Genomic DNA, 27,769 nt, shown 5'->3' with positions numbered 1-27,769 from the left:
ACATTCTGAAAGAAACTTCAGGTATTCCAGGTCATTTATTGATACAGAGTCCAATTTAGAATCAGTTTCTCATCTAGACTATGAAAGAAACTTATTCATCAGTCACAGCATTTTAATGTATTGAGTAAAAGATGATTTTAGATGTTAATTTTTAAGCTAGGTCAAATTATAATATTATGCTGTATAAAAAATCAGGGTCATTTGAATACCAATTCATTCATTTTCTATAATATTTCAACAGTAAAATTCCCATGTGTACCTAAAGTTGAAGATAATTCATTTAGGTTCCCATTATACATTAAGCCAGCCAACAATTTTTAATCCATGTCACAGGTATAAAATATCTGTCAATTCCTGTTAAAGGGCTATAACATGAAATCAATATGGTTAGTAGGTACGTAAAATAAAATGTCTATGGAAGAAATTATTTAAGAACAAAAGCAACAGGCCTTGCAAGGCTTTAAGACGTATTACTTACCAGGAACAAAGTTTGGAAGTTGCTGAGATCACCGAAAAATTCTTCTATGCTCACTGTCTTAGAGTCAAAAATAAAGTATTCTCCAAGATTCTCATAGAGCTTTATCATGTTGTTGTGCATGGTGAGTAGTTTTTCATACTGTTCTCTGGCACCCTTTGTAAAGCTGTAGCTTTCTGTTAAGGAACATGATCCAATAGTACCTCCAAGGCAATCACTAGATGTTAAGACTGAATTATAACATTATTTCTGTAAACACTTCTGCATTACTTTGCTCGGGTTGCCATGACAAAATACCACAGACCAGGTAACTTAAATAACGGAAACTTATTTTCTCACAATTTTGCAGGCTAGCAATACAATATCGAGGTGTCAGCAAATTTGCTGTCTTCTGTGGCCTCTTTCCTTGGCTTGAAGATGGCTGCCTTCTCCCTGTGTCCTTACCTGGTGGTCCCTCTGTCCGTGTTGTCTGTGTCCTAATCTCCGCTTCTTATGAGGACACTGGTTATATTGGATTAGGGCCCACCCTAAGGACCTCATTTTAACTTAATTACCTCTCTAAATGTCCTATCTCCAAATACAGTCACATTTTGGAAGTTTTGAGGGTTAGGGCTTCAAAACATGAATGGAGGGGGCACAATTCAGCCCATAACAACTTGCTGGAGTCATTATATTGGTTAGTGAGCTTTGAAAATCTATAAATGAGGCAGAACTACTTAAGGTATAACCATGAAGAACATGTTTGCTAAATGAAAACACAGACGTATAAACACCAGAAAACTGCCTCATATCTTTTTAGGAGCGAGGTAGGGTAGAAACAAACAGCAATGAAAAACTCAGGGAAATAAGTATATATTTTCTTTTTTAAATACATATTCTATATAGATGGAGAGGTTACAGTGAATTCTATATATAGGTTATATATCTATATGTGTGTATATATACATATACACATATATCCCATATGAGGAGGGGAAAAAGAGGGAGAGAGAAAAAGAAGGGAGGAGAGGAAGAGCTTTGGAGAGGGAAGGACGGAGAGGGGAGAGAGAGGGAGAGAGAGATTCTGCTGTAGCTCTAGAACCTTAATCACCCAAAGGGCTTGTTCAAACCCGAATGCTGTTTGCTGAGCCTGAGCCCAGGGGCCTGAGGATTATAATTTCTAACAAGTTCCCAGATGATACTGAGGCTGCCAGTCCAGTGTAACCCAGCAGGACCCAATGAGGCCTTCCCATGACAGACCCCTCCTCCATATCCTCTCCTTTAGCTCCTTTCTAAGTGCTTAGATAACAGTATCTGATGCACATTTCCTCAGTTGTTTTACAGATGTTAAAACCCCCACCAAATGGAAGAGGTTAACTACTTGGTGACCTTGAGCACATAGCCCCCCAGGCCTACTGGAGCCTGAGGATTGACAGTGTTAACCCCTGTGACACCGCCCTGTTTTCTCACCATCAACCAATCAGAGAACTATGCACAAGCTGATCACATACCCTGCAACCCCCCTCCCTCACCTGGTCTTTAAAAAGGCTTCCCTGAAACCCTCTGGGAGTTTGGAGCTTTTGAGCACAAGCCACCCACACCCACTCTCCTTGTCTGACGCCTATAATAAATGCTGCACTTTCCTTCACAACCTGGTGCCAGTAGATTGGCTTTACTGTGTGTGGCCAGAGGACCCAAGTTTGGTTCGGTAACACCAGGACTACACTTTCAGCAGTATACTACAGAAAAGTATTTATCCCAAAATTAATTACATCACTGTTTTAAAATTTTATCAAAAAAGTGATAACAACTACCACTACTACCAAGCATAAAATGAACCAGGTATGTAAATGTGTCCAACTAAATGTATCTCATTATGTGTAAATTTATAGAAAGAAATTATCGACTTTATTCCTGATTATAGAAGATACAGATACAGAAAATTATCTCTTTAGGTGACTTAGAAATATAAAAGTTTGTAAGTAAACTAAAATTTCCAACAACTCAGTGTTGTGAACTTTTTGGGACATTTCCTTCTGGTCTTTCTTCTATGGCTGAAAGCTTTTGAATGTTAATTGATAAGAATGCTTCAGAAAAAGGTAAGTAGACTAACCATGAAGAATATAAAGGAAAGCAAATCTACCTTTTACAATTAAGTCTATTAAAAATCAATAATGATCACAGAAGTAAAATGTCTTTAAATGTAAAGGTACTAGACTTGGACTTGTTAAAAAAAAGAATAATAGCACAGTTTCGGGTGTGCTATTTTAAGATCTACTACAGTGTATTCACATTTTGTGATAGTATTATTTTATCAGGTACTGCTAACTGTGTCTTGAAATGCTGGATTTTATAAAATTTTCTGAATTCTTCAGTGTGTTTTATCATAACCTGGGGCCAAATTTATTTTCCATGGGAACACAGCTCTAGTTTCACAATGGAAGTCAGTGGGGAAATCAGACCATTTCTGGAAAATCACTTTGCAGCTGACACTTACAGGATACAGCAGGATTTTAAAAGTGAGATGCTCCCCTTCCCAGGCTCCTTCTTATGCTACTTAAGTATTAGCATTCACATTAGCCACACAACAACCTCTTCCTTGCTAAGGAGTGACATTAAATCTTTCAACCCTCAAGTCCATTTTGCTATCAATAGACCTGAAAGAATTAATGCATTTCTGACTTACTCTACTTGCTTTTTACAAACAAAAGGGTTGTATGTAATGCTACCTACATATTCTGATTTTACCTCTGAGAATATCATATTTGTTTTATTTTTAAAAATTAATTAATTAATTTATTTTTGGCTGCGTTGGGTCTTTGTTGCTGTGCGTGGGCTTTCTCTAGTTGCGGCTAGCGGGGGCTACTCTTCATTGCAGTGCGCGGGGTTCTCATTGCGGTGGCTTCTCTTGTTGCGGAGCATGGGCTCTAGGCACATGGGCTTCAGTAGGTGAGGCTCGCGGGCTCTAGAGCGCAGGCTCAGTAGTTGTGGTGCACAGGCTTAATTGCTCCGTGGCATGCGGAATCTTCCCGGACCAGGGCTCGAGCCCGTGTACCCTGCATTGGAAGGCGGATTCTTAACCACTGTGCCACCAGGGAAGTCCCTATTTGTTTGATTTTTAAGAGTGTTGAACATCCTGTTTGAGAGCTGCAGAAATAAGACAATTCTCTTTATTTCTCAGCACAGAATGAAAATTAGATTTTTGTTTTCTAGTCTCTCTTGCCTAAATAAAACAGACTCATGCCAGACTTGCTAAGAATACACGCTTTGCAAAGGTCACTTACTTATATTCTATTTGTAGCAAGGTACTAAACTGTGTATATTTCAGAAGGCTCAACACCTGTACAACACACAGAAAAAGCCAAAGATAAAAAAAAAGGCAAAAAAACTGGACATTTACCATTTATCATAACACAATTTTTCACCAGCTAAAATATGCCCATGTGGTGATACACAATTTCATAAATTTGCTCTCCTAGAAGAAAAACTGATTTCAGAAATTCTGTCTGTATACCAAAGTGAGAAAATCTGAAAAATTCTGGGAATGGTTTCGCTTAGAAATAACAAATGGAAAGCAGCCCAATCTCCAAGTCCTTTACTTCTCTTCACAGTGATTACTTTGTAAAAGGGATGGAGGGCATGACTCAGCACTGAAATCTTTCACAAGAGCAACCCTGTCACCAAATCCTACTTGGGATTCTGCAGGTGAAAAAGAACTAGACACCATCATTCCTTTCCACCTCTTTATTTCATTTAAGACATTTTTTTTCTTTTTTTGAGCAACCACTAAATGCAAGATACTGGTTAGTATTATGCTAAGCATTGTGCTTGACACAATGATCATTAAAGCCTAATCCAGACCCTTAAGCAGTTTATAATCTAATATTACAAATAACTCTCCTTATTAATTTGCATTTGTACAGGACTTTACGATATACTTTTCCTTCCACTATGTTCCATATCCTTCATGACAACCTTGTCAAAAAGGCAGAGAAATACCACTATTCCAATTTTTAGAGCTGTGGAAACTAGATAAGAGGCACTCATTTTATCAATAAAACTGTAAACATAATAAATTACATTCCCCCGCCCCCCAAAAAACAAAGGCACTCATCCATCTAAGGTTAGAATGTAGTGAAGGTGAGCAGATGTGCCACCCCAAAATATGCCTCTTTGGCATAGATTATTTTGAGCTGATTGAAAAACAGCAGACACAGGAAAAGCTCTGAAAAGAGTAAAAGTTACCCATTTGAAAGGGAAATTTCCATTTATAAAGGAAATCTCCATTTGTAAGGGTGTCTTCCTCTCTGTACCAGGAAGAGAAGGAGGACACCAGAGAATCAAGGGTATCAGGAGTATCACTGGTGAAGTTGCAGATTTAAACCTGCAGAACAAACCTTATCCTTGTTTATGGTGCTTTTCCCTGTAACGCTCGTCCCCATTATGGGTGTCCTCACATCTTTCATTTGTCCTTAGCTGAAGATGGTATTTAAGCTGGTGACTTAGCCTACTTTGGGGAGTTACTCATTTTTCTCTGAGTATCTCCCAGGTACACATGAGGTATTCAAGTTTATTAACTTCTCTCTGGTTTTCTCTTGTTATTTATTCTGTCTTGTATTACGGGGAAGCGGTGGTGGTGGTGGGGTTGGTCCTCAGCCAATTACTCAGTAGGGTAGAGAAACAATTATTTTTCCTCCCCTATAGTAGACATCATGATAGACCCCTGCATGATACTAATCTAACATTCTTTTCACATGGTAGAAGTGTACTATTTATAATGACAATGACCTTCACGTTGCCAAATCCAACATTCACCCCTCTGTCCTCCTTTTGATGTCTCAGCCACATCTGACACATTTAGCCACTCTTCTTAGTTTCTATGACACACACCCTCATGCTTAAAATGTTTTTCCTCTTACCTCCTCTCCTTCTCTGGCAACTTCTGTAAAATGTTAGAGTACCCTGAGGGCTGGTCCTGAATCCTCTGTCTATAGTCTAACTGACCAGAGCGATTCACATGACTTTAAATACCATCTATATTGATGGCTCCCAAATTACTTGTAGCTCCAGTCTCTCCCCTGAGATACTTTTATAATCAACTGCCTGCTTGTCATCTCTACTTAATTTTTTTTTTTTGTTCATGGCATCTATTGGTATCTCAAATGTAAATCCTCTCCTGCAAACCCTCTGATAGTTTCCCACAACACTTGGAATAAAATCCAATTTTCTTCTCAGTGTTTATGAGGCTGGCTCTACATGATCTGGCCTTTACCCACCACTGCAACCTAATCTCACCCAGTTCTCCCTCTTAAGAACTATGCCGAGACTCATTAACCTTCTTTCTCTTCCTTGTGCCTAGCAAGCTCTCATACCCAATTCAGGGCCCTTGCACTTGCTCTTCTTTCTGCCTAGAATGTTTCTTTTCACCAGGTCATTCAACCTCAGCTCAACTGCCACCTCCCCAGAGAGGCTTTGCCCCAACCATCCAATCTAAAATGTCCACTCCCATCACTATTACTCTGGCCTATTTTATTTCATTCTGAGAACTTATCACTATCTGACATTATTTCTTTTATTTATTTACCTGTTCATTGCCTATCTTTCCTCACTTAAAAATATAGCCCAGGAGAATAGACCTTGCCTGTCTTGTTGACCACTGACTCACTGAAAGCAGCTCTTTTGCCCCTTTCCTGTTTGCCCATTTCTGTTCCCCTCTAACCTTAAAAGAACCTACTTATAAGAATGAGATCACTAGGTAATTTAACCTAACTCCTAACTTACGCTCTCCTGAATGCACACCACTCCTTGCCTAACCTGTTGGTTCTTTTCCTAGATAAAAAGCAGTAAGAATGAAGAATTAAGTAGTTAAAGAATGACTAGCTCTCTACCCACAATGGCCCCCTTAGCAATTCTGCAGGCAGATCACACAGGCAAGATACCATTTGAAGAGAGAGTCAGCCCCTCTGCACACAATGGAGAATGATGCAGAATCCAACCTCCTGCCTTGATGATTCACTGAGATTCTTCCTCCTTTTACCCTTTAAAAACTGTCATGGCTGAGCAGAATCTTGGGAGTTGGTCATGGGACATGAGTCCACCTTTTCCCCAGATTGCCAGCTTTTCTGATTAAAGCAACTTTCCTTTCTACTGACACTTGCCTCTTGATCATTGACTTTAGAGTGGTGAGCAGCCGAACCTGAGTTCGGTAACATCATCAGCCCCTAAAACACGTAGCAGAAATAGTAGCAGTGAAAAAATAACTAAAATCAACAATAATAATAATGATCATTATACCTAATCTTTTATTATTTTTTTGTTTTAATTTACTCTGTGGGAGTCATTGTGAACGCTTCCCATGGATTAATGCAATTAATCCTCACAACTGTTTCCTGAGGTAAGAATTTACCCAAGGTCAGACAGCTGGTAAGTCACAGTAATGGGAACAAACTGAGAATGGGTCCAGAACTCATATTCTTAACAACTATGCTATAGCTTCTCAAGAAATATTTGGTGAAAGAGAAAAGTCTCATTATAACATCACATTGGAAGATGAGCCATGGGTTTGACTTGGGTACTTGGGAAACTAAAACCCTTCTTATATATCTTAAGATAAACCAATTTCACAACAAACCTTATTAGTAGAGAATATTTTAATGGTGATTTTCTGAATACTTGAGAAAAAATTTTAATCCCCTCATATTTTCATCAATCTGGACATTTTAAATTCATTTTTCAAGGTAGACTTCAATCATACTGATTTTATTTTAAACCTATATATGCAATAGAATATATTTGTCAGTAGAATGATGGTCTGTTTAAGTTGTTTGTGTAATTAGACCTAGATGTGGCCCTAGTAGACACTTTAGTAGGTAACATTTTAAATTGGGCATTTTATTTATCTCCCATATTAGAGACCAGAAATTGAGAATACATTTTAAAGGAAATAAGTCTTAAAGCTATCTTCTGGGATGCCTGGTAAAGAAATAATTTATTAGAAAATATATTTTATGAAAGGGTATTTGGTGGCTCATGGGTAGTTTTCATCCTAGAGGCCGAAAGCCACTTTCTTGTCATAGAGATACAAGGCATCCTTACAGCTACCTACAGAATTCTGTTCTATTTATAATGTAAAGTGCGTATAACGGGATTGTGCCTACAGAGAAGAGGGAGAAAGTAGAGATTTGAACTGAGCTGCTGCTTCCTATTTGGGAATATTTAAAGCTTCATTATAAGAGAGACTTTAGAAAATATGTTGTAGACTCTTGTGATGGACTTCTCTGGGCCAGGCAGCCTGCCCTTAACTGGGTTGTGAGAGCACGGAATGAGAAGCCAGTGGCCAAGTTTAGGGTGAAATAGGAAGGACAGTTATGGGCATACCGTGTAACTAATGCTAGAAGCTCTTCTGATGCCTTTCCCTGAAGAACTATTGAAGAGAATGGTGAGATCAGCAGGAAAAGGCCATTTGCTCCTGGATGCCCAGATTTCTTGGCCTTTGGTGCCACAGGAGATGGTGACAATGGCTGTATTGGTATCAAAGAATAAGGTATTTTGTGGAAGATGATTAGATTATTCTGGGACCAAAATGTAGACTGACCTCTTCCCACTTGCTTAAGCAACCTTGGGAGTCCTTGAAATATTGAGAGAGAAGAACCCTGGAAAAACAATGATCTTTCCAAGATGAAGTTCAGAGATAGGGGTAATTCATAGTAATTTATATACTAAAAGAAATAGAACCTTAAGGTGGTAAAGTGGGCATATCAAATGCATATAAAGTTATCAATTTTAAGGGGGAAAAAGCAATTGAGAGCAATTTTCCTTTTACTAGTTGACTTTCAAATTCCTTGTTCTACAAAGACAAGCATTTCTGATTTTTCCAGCTTATAAGTTTTTGAAGATAACTGTGAACTATTGTAAAATTACATCATCTTCTCTCCAAGAGAAGTGTTTGTTGCAGGGTTTATAAGCTAAAATGTGGTCAGCATTTTAAAAAGCTAGGAGGTAAAATGTTAACCTTTAAAAAATATTATTAATTTTAAACCATTTGATCTCAATCATGAATCTGGAAACAATTTATAAAACATACATCATAAGTCCCACAAAGCATTTTCATATGAACTCATTTGAAAATCTGACATAGGGAAGCAGTCTTCACACAATTACTTTGGTATTTACACACTACACAGAATTGTCTAAAGCTTTTATCATCTATGCTTTTGTGTGACTATATACAGATTTATAGATTATATTCCTTACTAATATAATAATAGTATGGACTTAAAATTCAACCTGAAATAGCTATAATTCACCCATAGGCATATATTCAAATAGGAAATATTTTTAATACTTTTATATTATTTTATACTTTTATAGTATATATTTATATACATTATATATAGTTTTAAACTACTTTCAGTAGCTATAATTAGCTGTCTATAAATTGATTGAAGGTAGGTATTGTAACCCTTGCCCTCTAACTGGCACAATAGCTGATGGGGTTCAGAACACATTACCCCAAAATATGGCACGGTGGCATACTGAATACTTTAAGCTGAAGGAATTTGAGAAAATGGAAGAAGTAGGAAGATCAGTGCTCTTCTCCCCTGAAACAGGTCAGAAAACACCGACGTGAGAGGTAGCTTCCCTATACCCCAAAGGAACAACCTTATCTCCAAGATGGAGGAGGGACACCAAGAAGTATCTGAATGAACAAGCCTTTCTTAGTTCCCCCCAGTTTATTATACTTCATACTATTTGCCCATTCATATCTTTCCATGACTTTCCACTATTTATCAAACCTAGCATAAAACCACTCAGGTTTAACCATTTCTTTGGGTCCTCATTTCCTAATGAAGGCTTCCACGCCACATAAGACTTATATTCAATAAATGTGTATGCTTTTCTCCCATTAATCTGTCTTTGTCAATCTTAATTTTCAGATGCAGTCAGGGACCTTATGAGGACCGGGGAAAACTTTTCCCTGCCCTACAATAGCATTGCTGCATCAAATACTAGGCAGAGTACTACCAACACTACTGTTTGTCATTTTACTTAATTTTGATGTGGAGAGTAATTGTTAATACAGAAAACTTGTTCCACTAGAACTGGAATAAGCATTAGCAGAGCACTGGGGATGAAGGAGTTTATGTACCTCACAGCTAATTGAGTCAAATCCGTTCTTACAATTTCTCATCTTCATAGGCAGTACATTAGTTATGATTTTAATAAAAAACTTGAAATTCGAAATATCATTACTGCTGGATTGTTGAGAACATGGAAAAATCAGCTTGAGATCCACTTAACCTTCACACAAGATTTAGTTAGCAACATGGCATAATTATCCATTTAAATAAAAGGAAGTCACAAATATAAAATCTATTAAAGAATACAGACAGTATTTCCTCTTTCCATAACCTGTCAGAAAAGATGTCTCTAAATGCTAAAAACCAAATATTAATTTTTTTTCATTTAATTTGAATATATCATTTTTAGTCAAAAATGATTACTATTTTAAAGAAATTTATCTTTAAAAAATAATACTAAGGCATATTAAAGTAGCTGGAATTTACTTAGAGACCACACATTATGTGATAAATACACACTGATGAATATTTTAGAATGTGAAACATTAATAAGAACAATATAGAATATATATAATAACTTGCAATTGGGTTCAACATAATAGTTTAAAATGGTTCAGGATTTAGACTACAAAATTCTTTTAACAATCAGATTACAAAACTTAGGCATAGGACATTTAAATGACATAACAAAGATAGCATAGTCAATGACAGGAATTCTGAACCAGTCTCCAGTTTTTAACATACAGGAGGCAATTATGTTTCCAGAGAGATGAACTAATTTTGTAATGAGCCCACTTTTTCACAGATGGCCTGAGTCGGCTGGGTATAAAGAAAATGCTTTTAAATCAGTTTCCAGTTAAAGCCACAAATGTGATGATCATTATAGAGGTAAGAGGTACACTCAAGCCCTCCTACTTTTCTCTACCCCATTTCATTATTCACTCACTGTGCCTTTTGTGTACATTTCTTTTTACTCTTCCTTTGAAGACAGACTCTAGCTTTGCATTCTGAGACACCTAACAGAGTGATTTTTCATTTAGTCAAAGATATTTATTAAGTGCCTACTCTGTGCCAGGTATCTTCTAGGTTCTGAAGATATAGTAGTTACTATTGATACAAGGTCACTGGTCACTGCTTTCATGGAGATTACAGATTCATGGGAAAGCATACATTAAACAAATAGAAAAAATTTTAAATTACAAATTGAAAACTGTGATTGCAAAGCATAGGTTGTTAAAGAGTGTATATTTGGGAGACCTAACTTAGACTTGTGGGAGTACGGGTGGGCCAGGAGTCTGGTAATGCCACTTGAAGGGTGAAATATTAAAACTCAGACCTGAAGGGGCAGAGCCAGGAGGAGTGCTGGAATAGGGTGAGTGAAGGCTCTGAAGGATATTAAATACTGCAGGAACATAAAGGAGAGAGAAAAGTCCTGGACTACTAGAGCCTATGGAGGAAGTGGGAGATAGGAGGGAGATGGTTCCTGTCGTCCGTAGGGGCCAGATTCTACAGGTCTCTTAAGCATTTTGAAGTTTTTCCTGAGACAGATGTAAGTCATTGAAGGGTTTTAAACAGGGAACTGATACCATCCGATTTTTTTTGCTCAAAGGCATAAAAAATGCTAGCTGAATTAACACATACACGTACACTAACAACAATAAGAAAAAACCCTAGGACTAATGCAACATAGAATACTGTCCAAATGATAGTAAGTCTACTTGCTAGTTCCTAACTACTGATAAGAAGAGTATATATTATGTAAACATCCAATTAAAGTGTATCTGATAAATTATTGAGAATTTACATAGTATCAAAGGCAGTTAAAAAATAGCAGGTGTTAGGCAACGCATAACTATTGAGACTGGCATATAAATAGTTGCGTTTAGAGTAACATAAGAGTTATGATTAGAAAATTTTGAGATTGATGTATATATTTTGGAATGTCAGTATTATTATTGAATATTCATAGTCTGCACACACAGATGTTAATTAGATCAAGTACTACCTCCAGCCCTACCTCACGTTCAGCTCTCAGCATCATTTATCATGGGGCAACAATGTATAAGAAACTGGGAGATTAAGTAGAGAAAAAGCGTTGTCTTATTTAATACTCCCAACGGCCCTCTGATGCATATATCCTATCAGTAACTCCATTTTACACATGATGAAATTTGCCTCAGGGAGGCCTACTGACTTTCTCAGTGCCATCTCCGCAGTAAGTGGTGGTTTCAGGATTTGAACCTGGGTACCCTTACCCCCATAGCTCCCCCATAACATAAAAGTATGAATTTAACCAGCATACCATACTGCTTCTCTTGTTTAAAATAAATAATAAACAAAAGTGCATGGTAAAATAAACTAAGCTCCACAAAGGAATTCCAGAAAAATATAGAAACACATAGAAAGAAGTGATTCTGAGATTATTAGGTAAGGTTTCAGAAGGAAGTAACTTTCAACTTCCATCTTGAGGTATGGAAAAGATTTTTCTATCCAAAGAGAAGACACCACAGGCAAGGAGAATAGCATGAGCAGAGGTATAACTGTATCTGGAGTTATCAAGAAACTTGGACTATTCCAAGATAACACAGATTGGGAACGCAGGGAGCTGTAGAGGAGGACAGCCTGTGATGGGTGCAGAATAGGCCACCCTAAAATATGCCCATTTGGCATAAGAATTATTTTGAGTTGAAGGCACTTGGGAAAACAGCAAATGCAGGGAGAGGCTTTCTCTGAATTCCCCTTATCTGCATAAAGACAGGTCCTCCAAAAGGAACTCAACTGTCATAAACCTCTTCCCTGGGAGTTTCATCAACCAGAGAAGAATGACTCTTATCAAAAAAGAGGAGACTAGAAGTTGACACTACACCCAGACAAACTTTGCCTCATACTGTCATATCTTCCATCTATCCTCCTGAGGTTCCGCTCATCTTTCCTAAAAATCCTTTACTCTCCTCTAAGTGGCCTACGTCCCATCTCCCCTTCCCCTATTAAGATGTTGTATAAGCTCTCAAATCTCACTGCTTGTTGGGTGTTCACTTTTTTTTCTCCCAGTTATGTCATAATATTAAATCTTAATAAATTTGTATACCTTATCTTCAGGCTAACCTGTCTAGTGTCAGTTTGTTTCATAGACTCAGCTGTTGAACCCAGGAACATGGAGGACAAATCTTTCCTTCCCTACACCTGGAAAGGTATTGAATGCATGTTAAGGTTTTCAAGTTTTCTTTGGAGGTAATGGCTAATCAATGGTTTTTATACAGAGGAGCAATATGATCTTACGGTTTGTAGGAATCTCACTCTGGCAACCATGGAAAGGATGGTTTGGAGAGATGAGACATTGAACCCTGGGACATGGCGACTAGACTAGATGTTAGTGGTTAGAGAGAGGGAAGTATTGAGGATACTTGAGTTTTCTTGCCCTAGTAACTCAAAGTGTGTTTTCTGTATACTTGTTTTTTAATACAACTTGGGAGAAAAGAAAGGGAACATTATTTAGCGTTAGGTGGAGCAGGGAGAGAGGGAGAATAATAAATAGCTTTGAACACACTGAGTTTGAGATAGCTAGGAAACACTGGGATGGTAATATCTAACAGGCAGGTGGAAATAGTGGCCTCCTTGATAACTTGGAGATCAGCTTATATGGCGACAGTGAGAACTGCAAAGCCAAGGCAAATGGAGCAAAGATTTCCCCTTATCCATTCAGATCTAGATCAGGACAGTATCTCAAGACTGTTCCCCAACACTCTTGTGGGTTCAATGAACATGCCCTTAGTCTGAATATGTTTGGCCCTGATATGTTCTCCCTAAATAGAAACTATCCTGGGATTATAACTTCAGCTAAAAGAGCAAAATATCAGATCCCGCAGTCTCTGCTAAGAGTTTCCAATGATCTTAAAAGATCATTTTACTACAAATGTCAATGAAGCAAAATATGTAGTCAGTGTGAATTTAGCCAAAGGGTATGTCCCTGGGGAATTGAGTTTTATTGTTTTGGGTAGTGACAGAGTCAGGGTGTAAAGGACTTTGAGACATGTTACTACAGACTCAAGAATAACTGTACACAGTTACGAAATTAGTTATAAGTGGTGATGCCGAGTATCTGAGAATTCCTATGTTTCTCATCATTACTGTGCACCCTTTTGTTTTTTATTTTTTAATTTTTACTATACCAGGTAATTCTGTCATGTCTGCTGCTCTGAAATGAATGTCTAGGTGCTTGGGATTGATCGTTTACTGTAAAATAATTCTGTGAATTCTTTGAGCATTTAATTTTTCTGTTTTTCCTACATTTGTTTTCAAGGGCCCCCGTTTCAAGTTTGGGGATTAGTATACTGAATTGTAGATAGTTTTCAACCATGCATTTTCAATTCAAGTGGTAGTTTCAAATTCAGCAGATAATGCTTTGTCATTTTTTGCTTATCTTTCCTTAATTAAAATCACCAACGAGGTAAAGAAGTGGTAACGAAAAGGAAAAAGTCTTCCTAAGCAAGTTTATTCATAAAGATAAAAGGCAACTCTGTGCTTTTGAAAGACCTATGAACTGAGGCAAGAGATTTAATCCCTTTTTTGCATGGACAGGGTCATCTGTAGGATTTACTTCCCTCAACTGCAAAATAGAGCAACAGGAATAGAAATTCTGTAAAGTTCTTTCCAGCTGTAAAATGCTTGATTCCATAAATATTCAGTAAAAATGGAAGCACTTGAGAAAAAGTGAATACTTTGATTTCTTTAATGGAAATACTTGAATATATTATTTAAGCTAGTTGCTTAATTTTATATTAAGTCTTCCGATTCTAGATTGAAGGCAGTTGGTGGTAAAAATATATTTTGCACATCTTTTGTATGTCCTATAATCTCTAAAACAGGGTAAGAACCTTGTAAGTACAGAGCAATCTCATCCTGAATTTAATCCACAATAAACTATCTCAAAGACTGACATGTTACTCTAAAATAAAATAATGGCCTTTAAACACAACTTTATATTTCTAACCGAATTGCTTATTGACGGCTCTTGTTTCTTTTCAGTCTGGGCTGTTTGTCATCCCTGACATTAAACTTCCAACTCCTAGTTCTCTAAGCTTTGAAGATCTATGTTCACTTACCAGAATCTATTCACACCATCATCTTATATAAATTTTTTTTAGATGATCATGTAACCCTAACCCTAAGCCTAATCTCTTCCTCACTTACTAAAATTTTTTGCAGGGTTGAAAACAAGTTCATTTCAGGATATAAAGCCCACTAATGTAATACCTCCGTCATGGCACCTAAACATTTCAGAATGTTTCCCTGCATTTATTCAATATGGTCGGTTATTCTGGACCAACCCTGGGCCAGACATTCCACTAGGAAAATGTTATTCTTGCTATGATAGAATTTTCTCAGACAAAGCTGTGTTTTTTGCACCACATTTCTTATGCTTTTCAGCAACTCTTCATCTATTTTTTTAAGGTTCCCTAAATATGTATGTATGTGTATGCGCATGTATGGACCTATGTATGTACGTGTATACATACATATATAACAATTGATTAATTTTACTGCATCACTAATGGATGCTGTGTTTTCTCTAGTATCAATGTAATGTATGTCTTAAATATGAAATTGTATTATTTAATTCTGAAAGACATTTTTAGACGCTTTCTGTGGAAGAAGCTATTCAAATACAGTGGCATTACTTCCAAAGAACACATCCCTTCTCTTTTCTCTCCTTTGTTGGAAAGATAAAAATGTGCCTGTGAAAGTTTTCTGCTTTAGGAAAACAATAACAAAATAGCTTCAGTAGCGTTGCATTTGTGACATGGATATAAACTAGGACTATAAATCTATCTTTCACGTGTTTGCTGTGTGTAGGTGTCTCTGACATCTCAAAAAATTACATGATCTTAGGAATCATATATATTTCAATGTCAATGTGTTACTCAAAGTCAGCACTTGAACTAAAAAAAAGAAAAAAGGAAGCATTTCAAAGAGATATTTGCATTCCCATGTTCGCTACAGCATCACTCACAATAGCCAAGAGGTGGAAACAATCTAAATGTCTCAGGGCAGATGAATGAATAAAGAAAGTGTGGTATATACATACAATGGAATATTAGTCAACCATAGAAGAGAAGGAAGTCTGTCATATGCTACAACGTGGATGTACCTGGAGGATATTATGCTAAGTGAAATAAGCCAGACACAGAAGGACAAATACTGCATGATACCATTTATATGAGGTGTCTAATAAAGTAATCAAACTCATAGAAACAGGAAGTATACGGTGGTTGCCAGCGGCTGAGGGGAGGGGAAAACGGGGAGTTGCCATACAATGGGCATAGAATTTCAGTCCTGCAAGATGAAAAATTTCGAGAGATTGTAAGCAGCTCTTTGAAGGAAACAGCCCTCAGTGGGAAGCCCCTTTCCTTGTCATTTCAGCAAAGCTATATGGTAACTAACTTTTAACCGGAACCACCCATGCTCTGCTCATCTCCAGCCCAAGCACACCTTTCAGATCTTTTAATCACACAATACCTTGCCTAACTCGGTTCTTTTCGTAGATCAAAGAAGTAGGAATAAAAAATAAATAGATGACCAGATCTCTTCCCTAGCTTCCCGTTCGGTAATCTCGCGAACAAACTGTGACCAAACTGTGTGAACAAGATAAAGTCTAGAGGAAGATCACGAGGAGTCAACAAGGCTGCACACAGCCTGCACACAGTGGGGGATGGCGATGACTCGGACCCCCTATCTAAATGATTCACTGAGATTACTTCCCCCCTTTCCTTTAAAACTTTCATGGCTGAGCAGAATCTTTGGAGGTGGTTCTCTGGGGACACTGAGTCCACCATCTCCCCAGATTGCCGGCATTGTGATTAAAGACAACTTTCCCCTCTACCAAAGCTTTATGAGTTTGATTTTGTAAGTGGCGAGCAGCAGGGCCTAATTCAACTGGTAACAAGATGTACCACACAACGTTGTACTTAGAGTTAAGAATACTGTATTGTACACTTAAAATGTTGTTAAGAGGGTAGGTCTCATTTTATGTATTTTTTACCACAATTTTAATAAGGGCAAACTTCTACTGAGGTCAGTAACTGTACACACACATGCGCACACACACACACACACACACAACACAGCCAAACATATACATACACATAAAATGAATCTGAAATTTTACTTGTACGTCTGAGTAGTCTCACGGTTCTGTGCAAGCTCAAGGTAGAGGGGCCGGTGGCTTTCTCCTCCCCTCCATCCCCGGCCCCATCAATTTAGTATACAGACTTTGCTTAGGAGCCCAGAGGATATATGTGTATGTGTGTGTGTGTGTGTGTGTGTGTGTGTGTGTGTGTGTGTGTGTGTGTCTTGGAATGAAGGGAGGGCAGAAAGAATGCCAGCGGATGTGCCTAGATAAATTTTGAGACTCACATTTTAGAGCTACTTTGTGACAATGCCAAGAGAAGGCTTCTAAGTATTAGGCAGAGTTACCCAGGGAACAGCAAAGAACAAGAGAAACATTCTGTCATTCTATGATTAAGCTGACTCTAAAAGTAGAGAACCCGGCTGGCTCCCTCTGGTGTGCCCTCCCCTTTATAACACCTGGGTGCCCTGGAAGACCTGTTGCTGCCTGAAAATATTGGAAGTAGTCATTGGCTGGTCTAAGGAAATTCAGATACTTCTACAAAAGCTCTACATAAGCTCTAAACAAGTGATAGAATAGGTTATATATACCAGTGTCCAGTTTAGTGAAAGTCTCGAAAACAAAACAAAAATACTGATTGTTCATGTATGCTTCTTTTGTATATTAATACTTAAATCACTCTCATACATAAGATTTCGTGTTTGTTTGTTTTAAAGTGGGTACTTTCCTTTTAGCATCTCAGTGTATTCTCATTTTAGTGAGGGGAGTAGCTGGGAGTGATTTTCACTCATCTCTATGTACAAACAAAAATATATCTCTTTTATCCACAAATGCCCAGGCTTTGTCAAGACATAAGAGCGAAGTGTGCCAAAATGTTAGGCTGTTAGTATTTTGCATAAAACACACATTTAAACACGTATTAACTGAACAGCAGATGGTAGAGAAAAGAAAATCAGATAGATTGCAGTGTGGGTGAAACAGACCCAGCAAGTTCTGTAAAGATGGAAACCTGGGCATAAAAGACACCATATTGACTAAGCAAATGGAATGTCTAATCTGATTCTTTCATCTTTACTGCTTTTGATTTATCCCGGCTCTATAAATACATTACCATTTTTATCATAATGCCTTAAAGCTACTTTTTGATGGAAAGGGGGGGGGCTGGAAAGAATATATTCATATAGTAACACATCTTGGGAAATACTTAGTCTAGGAATAAAGACTTTTAATGATGTACAATGCTTCCTAATATTCATTAGTGGATGAAAATTAATTTAGATAAAAATACTCATGTACTAGCAAAAAAAATGATGAATATGGCTATATAGTCTAACACAGTGGGTCCCTAACCTTTTTGGCACCAGGGACCGGTTCTGTGGAAGACAATTTTTCCACAGATGGGGCGGGGGGGGAAGGGGTGATGGTGCAGGCGGTAATGCGAGCGACGGGGATCGATAGGGAGCGGCAGATGAGGCTTCGCTTGCTCGGCCCACCGCTCACCTCCTGCTGTGCAGCTCAGTTCCTGACAGGCCGCGGACTAGTACCAATCCGTGGCCCGGGCGTTGGGGACCCCTGGTCTAACATATACGAGAAGCGCCTTGAGCTCATTTTATGAATCAAATTAATAGAATATTTATATATTTTAATATTATTCAGCTTATAAATTACTTTTTTCCCAGTCAAAATAAAATAAAAGTAGAAAATGAGGATAAATATCTAAAAAGAACACGTAGAAAAGAAAGAAAATATTTACACATTCACTGCTGATTTAGAACTTTCAGCTAATAAAAATGACATTTTGTTAAAACTGGATTGAAACTTAGATGCATATAAGCTAAACAAGAGCAATGACAGATTCTAGATCTAGGAAAAAAACAATAAGATAACCTAATACTTAAGGAGCTAATAATATATATTTTAGACCAAAATAATTATATGATGAAACTAGACTCCCCAATACTATACACCTATATGTTTTGATAGTACAAAACAAAAAAACACATGCCCCAAGCTAACAACAACAGGGAAGAAAAGTGATTGCTTCTGGAGGAGCAATTAATTAATTAAGAAGGAATTAATTAAATGGATTGTAGGGAAGGGTTTGAAAAATGCTATTTAAAAAGGCAATGTAGGGACTTCCCTGGCAGTCCAGTGGTTAAGACTTTGCCTTCCAATGCAGGGCATGTGGGTTCAATCCCTGGTCAGGGAGCTAAGATCCCACGTGCCTCGGGGTCAAGAAAACAAAACATAAAACAGAAGCAATACTGTAACAAATTCAATAAAGACTTTTTAAAAAAATTAAAAGGCAATGTAAGTTTTAGGGAAATGTCAACTTTGAAAAAGGGTTAAATGCATAACAAAGAAATTTCCTAAGCCTGCAGATACTTGTCCATAAAAATAAAACCTGGTGAACATTCTTATATTTCAGAATGCAAGCATAGAAATTATACTATAACTGTTCTGTTTGTAAGTGGTGGGGATTCTTTCTCATCAAGATTTCAAACTGTCTAATTAAACAACCTCCTCCTGTTTACTTTGTTACTGTTTCCCTCTTCTAGAAATGACCGAGTGAAAATAGCACAGAGACCCCTTCTATGAAAACACAAAAGCACTACATACATTGCTCCCCCAGGACAGGTGGGCATCAATTACCACGGCAGGCCGTCAGTGAGTCTTTGCTATTGTGATGCTGAGCTTAATATATGCACATTTGCCAAGCAGGAGGATATTAATCAATCACGGAGAGTCACTGAGTGCAGCTCAGCACAACTGTGGACCCCATCTTGCTTTCCTTTGATGCCACTTGGCTGAAACCTTAACTCAAGCAGCAATGTGTCCTTCTGAGACTAGGTTTTGTACCATTCTGGACAAGCTGAAGATGGTATTGTCACAGCCCATTATAATTTTCATAGCAGCCATCTCACAGCCCTAGGAAGCAAGTCTGTTTTGTATGCATAAAAGAAAGTCCCAAGTCTCAGGCAGGTGGGTAGGTGGTTATTTCTGGCTGCAATTTTGTTAAGTTTCTAGATCAGTCCTGCTTTAATTAGGAGCTTTTCTTCTGAGTTATTTTGATGTTAATAATATATGGCTGTCGCATTCCTTGTACATGTTCCCAAACAGTGATACAAACATTATTAAATCTAGTCAGTGTTTATGGAGTATTCCATATGCTACCCACTGTGAATCTTTTAAAATGTCATTTTATTGGATAATGCATAAAGAAAGGTTGGTATATACAATGACATGCTTTTGTTCCTGCAGACAGTGATTTTTATGAAACATTTTCTACAGATGGTAGTTGCTTTCAATTTGTATTTGACCATCTTTAAAAAAAGAATCTTTTATTAGACTTCTATATAATGTATATTTAAATTCACAGACTTTCAACTCCAAAGAGTACAATCATTAACTTTCCCTCCACTAAATTAAAGAACAGAAACAATGCTGCAAATGATGTAGATCAAATAAAGAAGATCCTGTTAAAATGAGGCTCCTTAGAAGTATGCATTAAGAAATATTTAGCAAGAATTGAAAACCAGGCACCATGCCTAAAGTACCTAAAGTAACATTAGGAAGAAAACCTAAGCAATGCAAAACCTCCTTATGCCTAGGACATCTAAGTGACTGCCCAGACTGGACTGCTGCTGTGCATTCCAATATAACGTCCTTCCTGCTCACGGTATCAACGATGAACGACTGATATTCAATGTGTCCACTAAAAGTAATTCTAACCAGATGGTCCTATATTTCTGAAGATGTCTATATGTAGTTTCTCTCCTTGAGCAATGCTATCAAATACATTATGTCTCTAAGAAGCAGGGCTGCAGATGCAGACTCTGTACTAAAAAGACACATTGTCAACCACAGAAGAGCCAGCTCACCACTCACATGCGTGAAGTGGATGCTGTAGCTTGTTCACCTATCTCTTCTATAGCCATGTACACAAATAGCAATCGTCACTAGAGTCACTGTCTTTAAACTCTAAGATGAGCGATATACGTTTAAGAAAAACAATTTGCTTCTATAGCTTTCTAGCAGTCTTGGTATAGACGGTTTAAGTCATCACTGCCTGAAGAGAGAGCATTGAAAGAGCTGATCAGTGGCGTTTTCCTCTGGACATCAATACATTCTTAAGTCTTAAGCTGCACAGGCCTTTTATACTGCACTATTTGGAGGTTCCTCTTAATCTCTCAAACCTTCGTGTTTTGAGTATAGACTATCAAAATACGTCTGTTAGGTTAGACAGAAAAACAGGAACAAAAATGGAGATGCCATCATTAGAAAATACAAGAGATGAAAAGCAAAAAAAAAAAAATTGTAAAAGACAGATTTTAAAAATTTATTATTTGACTAGTTGATTATATCCACTGTGAATGTGGGGTTGACTGTTTTGTCATTTTACTGATCTTATCATGCTTTCCTATCACTATGGCATTCTTTTCTAAGATGTTATTTAACGCTAGTAAACTATAAAGGAGTTTTTCCTTTTTTTTCTCTCTTTTTGCAAATCTATTCTAGAAAGCACTAGAAGTATGTGATTTCTCTACTCTTTACTTTCATAAAGAAGGGCATTCAAAGCCTGGCAGGCAGGTACAGTTTTTTATAGTTAATGAAAGGGATTTTACATGAAATGACAGTGCAGTTGCCACCTGAAAATATTAAGTGGTATATCTGACTTTTAGAACATGAGGTATTTATTTGCTCCTCTGATTACAGCTTTCTATATAGTGGTAAACAATGCACGCCTTTTCATAAGCCCTCACCAACCCCTGCTGGAGACTTGCCAGAACCATTAGAGAAAGCGGCTTCCCAAGTGGGAATATCATGGAAGTCTTTGAATTACCAGCAAAACACTCGTTTTCTTGAAATATGTTTTATTAAATGCAGAATCATCTTTAGGCACCAAAGAGTAATTGTTTCCCTTAAAGTTGGTTATCAGTAGAGTCAAATTATAGCACTGAGATGTTGAATACACAAATGAGGGACGAATTTTAGAATTAGGTCCAATAAGTTATTTGAAAAAGCATCTCTTTTCTGTGCTTGCTTTTTAAGGAATGGGAAAAAAATTAAGAGTAAATGTTAAAAGATTTCTATTTGCAAAGGTATATCATAGTTTACAGCAAATCCTAGAGTTGTAAATGACCTTTTGCTATTAACAACCTATTTTTTAGTCAGGAAGAAAATCTCAAAGTGCCGTCTCTAACAAGTTTTGAGGGATAGGTTTTCAATTGCAAAAGTGTTTTCTTCTTCTTCTTCTTGAAAAACTAATCAAAATCAGTAGATTCAGCTGGACTCCCAAACCTCTCCAAAACTGTACATATTAAACCAGTGGCTAAGAGTCAGCAATAGTTTCTGGTGTGTTTTCTTTCCATATGCCTTCAGGCATACACATGTAATTTTGTGCTTCAAGGAGTTAGCACTTCATAAAAACAGAGATGAACAGTTATAAAACATATACCAGCACCCTTTGGAAGTAATTAAAAATATGGCCTTTCCCTGTGCTCATTTCCTTTCCTTTTGACATTGCCCCTTCTATAACCTATGTGCAGCTTCCCCTCTAACTCACAAAATACATTTTATTTCTTTTTTGCTCTCCCCAAAGAATCGTATACTTAAACTTACAGAAATGTGCCACGAATAATATTATTAGGCTTCTAAATACATTTTTAATTGCATTAAAACTAATAAGAATAAACTCAGGGGAACACTGGCTCCAATCCACAAACTATGTAGACTATTCTCTGTCTTGAAAGTACACTTTTACTATCTTCAAAGGGGCCTCCAAAGTGAGAAATATAAACAATGTATTTTCATTAAATACAGTGGGACATATATTTGATGCATACATTAAAATTTACTTGTCATTAAATGCTCAACTCTACTGCTGTGGGTTTTTGCATTTGGCACTACCATTTGTTAATCCAAATAGTTTAATAAAATTGTCTTTCTAAAGTATACCACATGCAAATATCTTTCTAAAGGTATAAATTAGCATGTCATTTGTTTGAACATGCATAAAATCAAAACAATTTCCAGTCTGATTTTCAACCAAGATTTGAAGGCAACTTTAAAGATCTGGCAAGTGCCCATTTAAAACACACGTATATATCAGTGTATGTGAATAGGACTATAATTATACATAAGTTCATTTAAGTTGTATTACTTATTATGCAATGACAATATTCTAAAAGGAAACAAAACTTAGGAGAAGAAACAGTATACTAATGACAGTTAAACACATTTTGTTGCGTGCTCGGGGCTAGGATAATGTCTAGATATCATATGCTATGTGCATTATTTCAGATTTTAACTATACAGTAATGCTATCTTTCACATGACATACTTTGATCTCTGACATATATGAGACAGGTTATGAAGTTCCACTAGATGCTTTATCCTTAAATTTGTTTCCAAACCACTGCAAATGTAACCCTAATTTCCTAGTAAATAACAGGATTCAGAGGTTAATTCTCTACCTAGCCCTCTCTCTTCCAATCTCCAGCTATTGAAGAATTGCTTAATACTATTCTAAATAGTTCAGCTTAGAAAATGTGCTCCTATTCAGTCATCTTATAAATGATGTCATAAAGGATAAGTGAAAATCATAGTGGACTCATAAATATTAAATGAATTAGTAATAAAATCTCTACTAATACCACTTGAAATTAAAGATCTAGCCTTTAATGAAAATAATTTTTATACTCTTCTTTTTACTCTTTCTATGATGAATATAATGTTATATATTTCAAGTAAAAGGGAGGATCCTTTGTTGGACTCTCAGGTTTTAAGGTAAAAAATTATCCAAAAGCTCAGATTGACCTACATACAATGTAACCTCAACTTGAGAAATAATCTTGAGGGTGGCCAATTTGTTCCAGTTTTCCTGGGACTTGCCCAGTTTTAGCACCAAGAGTAACACTCAAACATACGGTCCCTTAGGCTGTTTAAATATTTATGGTCTGAATATTCCACAAAAACAAATAAATAGGCTTTGTTGTTGTTGTTGCTAGAAAGTAATGCGTCGCTTAGCAGAAACAATAACTTTTAAAGAATATATTTAAATGTGTAGTGTCAGGAACACTGATGATGTCTTGAATGCCTACTAAGTTCCAAATGCTATACTAGGCACTAATTCTTTTTTGAAACCATTTTATGAAAATTTTATGTTAGAGATACTTGAAGGTTCTGATGACCTATAAAAGAGCTAAATCTTTCCAATTAGAGTAGGAAAAATGATGTTTTACCAACCTTGATTTATTACTGCCTTTTGTGTGAATACACCCTAAAATCTCTACATTGCCATGGAGGGGGCAAGGAACATAGATTAAAACTTATTTATTGAAGAAGCGGGATAGGAAACATCCAGGATAGCTGGAGAGACAAGCAAATTCCTTATCAAGTTCTGTACAACTTTTTTTTTTCTTACTGTAAAACCTGTTTACTCATCAATTTTAGAAAATTCTCAAGATTATGAATGGAAAACAGTCATGCTCAACATTCTAGATTGAAAGAATTATGAAAAAAAAAAGAGTGCTTTGAGGAGTGTATCAAAAGGCAAGATTTTTAATCTGATCTTTTCCTCAGAAGGGAAAAAAATACAGCTACTGTTTTGTGTTTTTTTTTTTTTAATAATTGTTTTCCTGTCCTTTTCCTGGAGTGTCTATTAGTTTTCTTTTTTTTTTTTTTTTAATTTATTTATTTTATTTATTTATTTTTGGCTGCATTGGGTATTTGTTGCTGCACTCAGGCTTTCTCTAGTTGCGGCGAATGGAGGCTACTCTTCATTGTGGTGCGCGGGCTTCTCATTGTGGTGGCTTCTCTTTGTCGTAGAGCACGGGCTCTAGGTGTGTGGGCTCAGTAGTTGTGGCTCACGGGCTCTAGAGCGCAGGCTCAGTAGTTGTGGCGCACGGGCTTAGTTGCTCCGTGGCATGTGGTATCTTCCCGGACCAGGGCTCGAACATGCATCCCCTGCATTGGCAGGCAGATTCTAAACCACTGTGCCACCAGGGAAGCCCACAGCTACTGTTGCTTCTTCTTTTTTTTTTTTTTTAAAGATTTATTGATTGATTGATTGATTGATTGCTATGTTGGGTCTTCGTTTCTGTGCGAGGGCTTTCTCTAGCTGCGGCAAGTGGGGGCCGCTCTTCATCGCGGTGCGCGGGCCTCTCACTATCGCTGCCTCTCTTGTTGCGGAGCACAGGCTCCAGACGCGCAGGCTCAGCAGTTGTGGTTCACGGGCCCAGTTGCTCCACGGCATGTGGGATCCTCCCAGACCAGGGCTCGAACCCGTGTCCCCTGCATTGGCAGGCAGATTCTCAACCACTGCGCCACCAGGGAAGCCCCCTACTGTTGCTTCTTGAAGATCCTTTTGTGTTTGAGTCCTTATGAGAAAGCATTCTATATTTCTGACTCTTAATAATACAGCTGAGAAGCCTTATCTGAGTTGAATGTTCCTGTAGTTTTACCACTATCCTTTCTCCAATGATGGGTGATGTTTAAGACACTGGTGATGATTTGACATGTTAAAAACTGTAATCAGTTACAGTGGAATGATTACAATCACTGACAAGGTCAGGATGCATTGGTTCTTAAAGTGGAAAGGGGTGCAGGTAATTACCATTGCCTTCAGTCACATTTATGCATATGAACAGTAGTACCAGAATCTCATTCTTTTGCAAATGCAAAGTGTAATATTCCTCAGTTCTACTAATTTCCCTCTGGTATTACTAGGCAAAAATATATGTTTACAAAGGTTCAACATGGTTTGGTGTTAATACTGATATTTCTCCCATCAAATCGATGTACGCGTTTTAACATCTGGCTGATTTAACTTGAATTATCATCAGGTAATAGGAAGTACAAGAGCAACGTCTGTTTATAAACAACTAAAAAATGAACAACCATCCCTAAGAGAGGAAAATGATATTCAAGTCTGAATCTTGCCTTGCGTTCCCTAGGCAAGTGAAGGTGAGGCACTAAAAAAATGCCCTTGAACCTCTTATTTTAAAGCATTCTTAATACGTTATTTGAGTTTAAAGAAGTTAATCGTAAGAACTACTGACAAACAATGGACACGACTGAAGAACTCACTTTGCAATCAGAAAACTGGTGGTTGGGCTGTAAAACAAATGATGACATTTTAACATTTTCAGTGTTCACCTGTTTTAGTTCATTTCTTACAGATCACACCCAGAATGGACACGGAATCCTTCTGGTTCAAGCTCAACATAAAGCCATCCTGAATTTTCAGAAAATAATAGGAACATTACAAGAGTCATCATGCAATTCATATTCAAGGCAATTTGCTTTCTCATCTTGCCTAGACACCCTGCAATGGTTTCTATTACCTTTCTGTTTCAATTCGTGCTGTTTCCATTATGGAAGCTAGTGCACATCTAACTTTTTCATTTGGCATGGACCCCGATACGTGAACACATTTGCCCCACGTACACACAACTGTTGCAGATTTTGCTTGAGGCAAATGGAAACCCAGAGGGAAACTAGTTAACTTGTCAAAACATATTTTTTCCTCTTAATGTGTAAATAAAGTTTATCTAAATAGGGCTTGTGGTCCAGAAAAAAAGAATTGGACTCTCTTGCCTTCATCAAATTGCCTATGCTCCCTACCCCTAGTCTCCTTGTTTTTTTGGTCTTTATAAATCAGGGGGTTTGAAGGCAAGAAAGTGAGAAAAGAAGGAACAGAGGGGAAGGGGAAAAAGAGGAAAGGAAACAGGAGAAGGACCATCTATGCTTCTCTATGTATCTATATACAATTTATATATTGTGGTATATTTAAGAAATGATAATATTTGCCTGGCACTCCGGGGGAAATGGACGAGGCTCCTCATGTACTGAGGCAACAGGCTACCCCAAGAGCTAAGGGGTCTCATATCTCATCATAGTGAGGCTAAAATTTGGCGACTCTCTGCTCCAGAGCTTCAAATTCCCTGGTGGCGCAGTGGTTGAGAGTCTGCCTGCCAATGCAGGGGACACGGGTTCAAGCCCTGGTCTGGGAGGATCCCACATGCCGCGGAGCAACTAGGCCCGTGAGCCACAACTACTGAGCCTGCGCGTCTGGAGCCTGTGCTCCGCAACAAGAGAGGCAGCGATAGTGAGAGGCCCGCGCACCGCGATGAAGAGTGGCCCCCACTTGCCACAACTAGAGAAAGCCCTCGCACAGAAACGAAGACCCAACGCAGCCAAAACTAAATAAATAAAATAAATTAAAAAAAAAAAACAAAAGACAAAAGATAAACACAACAGAATCAAATGTAATCGAAATGCTTATCTGTTCTGTGGGGATCAGAAACAAATACAAGTAGATAGTTAAATGGATGCCAGCTATGGTTATTTAGGCAAAACCACATGAAGAAACTTAGAATAGACACGAAACCAACAACCATCAGCATAAGAAATATGTGAAGCTGCTTTTCCCAAGTTTTTAAAATAAGACCCATGATATCAAAAGAGTTGAATAGAATCCACATTCTTCTAATTCAATAGGAATGTTTGGTCAGCCACTGCAACAGGCGCTGTCTACGAGTCACTCATTTGATCTTGACAGTTGAGAGACTTCTGTAGAGGGCTTATGGTGATGGATGATGTAAGCATCATCTAAGGGCAGAACTGAAATTTTAACCTAGAATTCTCTTATATCAAACCAAATATCATGTTCTTTCTACTAAAGTTGTGGTTTAAAAAAAATTGTTTTAATCAAAAGAATGCTTTCATTTCACAAAGCCTTACTTATACAAAAAGATGAAGGAGATAAAAATGGAGCTGTTCTGTGTGAGCGTGTGTGTAGGGGGATGGGGGTGGAGGGCGGTAAGGTTCCCATCTCATCAACAATCTCTGATGCATCTTGAGGGAAATCCCTAGGACACCTTGGCGCACACTTTGAGAAACAATTGCATTGAATCATGAAATCACATACATATATGTGATGTATAATTCACATCTACTCACATGCTAATTTCCAGTAATAACAGAATTTAACATATAAAAGTATCTGTTACAACCACATCATGTCATGTTTCTTGTTTTATTTGTGTACTTGTTTTATCTCCCTTACTGGGTCTTGAAGGGCAGAGGAAAGAAGGATAAGAGTTT

The 27,769-nt window shown here is 37.5% G+C and overlaps 1 protein-coding gene across 4 annotated transcripts in view; it reads right to left on the bottom strand.

Annotated features, from left to right (window-relative positions):
• Positions 1–27,769, bottom strand: part of DIAPH2 (diaphanous related formin 2) — an 857,286-nt gene that overhangs the window by 222,856 nt on the left and 606,661 nt on the right. For all 4 annotated transcript variants that reach the window (XM_059909954.1, XM_059909955.1, XM_059909956.1 and 1 more), the window contains one exon: positions 479–643. In XM_059909954.1, coding sequence (XP_059765937.1) covers positions 479–643 — 165 coding nt within the window. The remainder of the gene's footprint in view (positions 1–478; positions 644–27,769) is intronic.

This window comes from Balaenoptera ricei, chromosome X (assembly GCF_028023285.1).
Source record: "Balaenoptera ricei isolate mBalRic1 chromosome X, mBalRic1.hap2, whole genome shotgun sequence".
Taxonomy (NCBI): Eukaryota; Metazoa; Chordata; class Mammalia; order Artiodactyla; family Balaenopteridae; genus Balaenoptera; species Balaenoptera ricei.
Note: the sequence above shows the minus strand (reverse complement) of the source record. Positions and strands in the feature narration are given on the sequence as shown.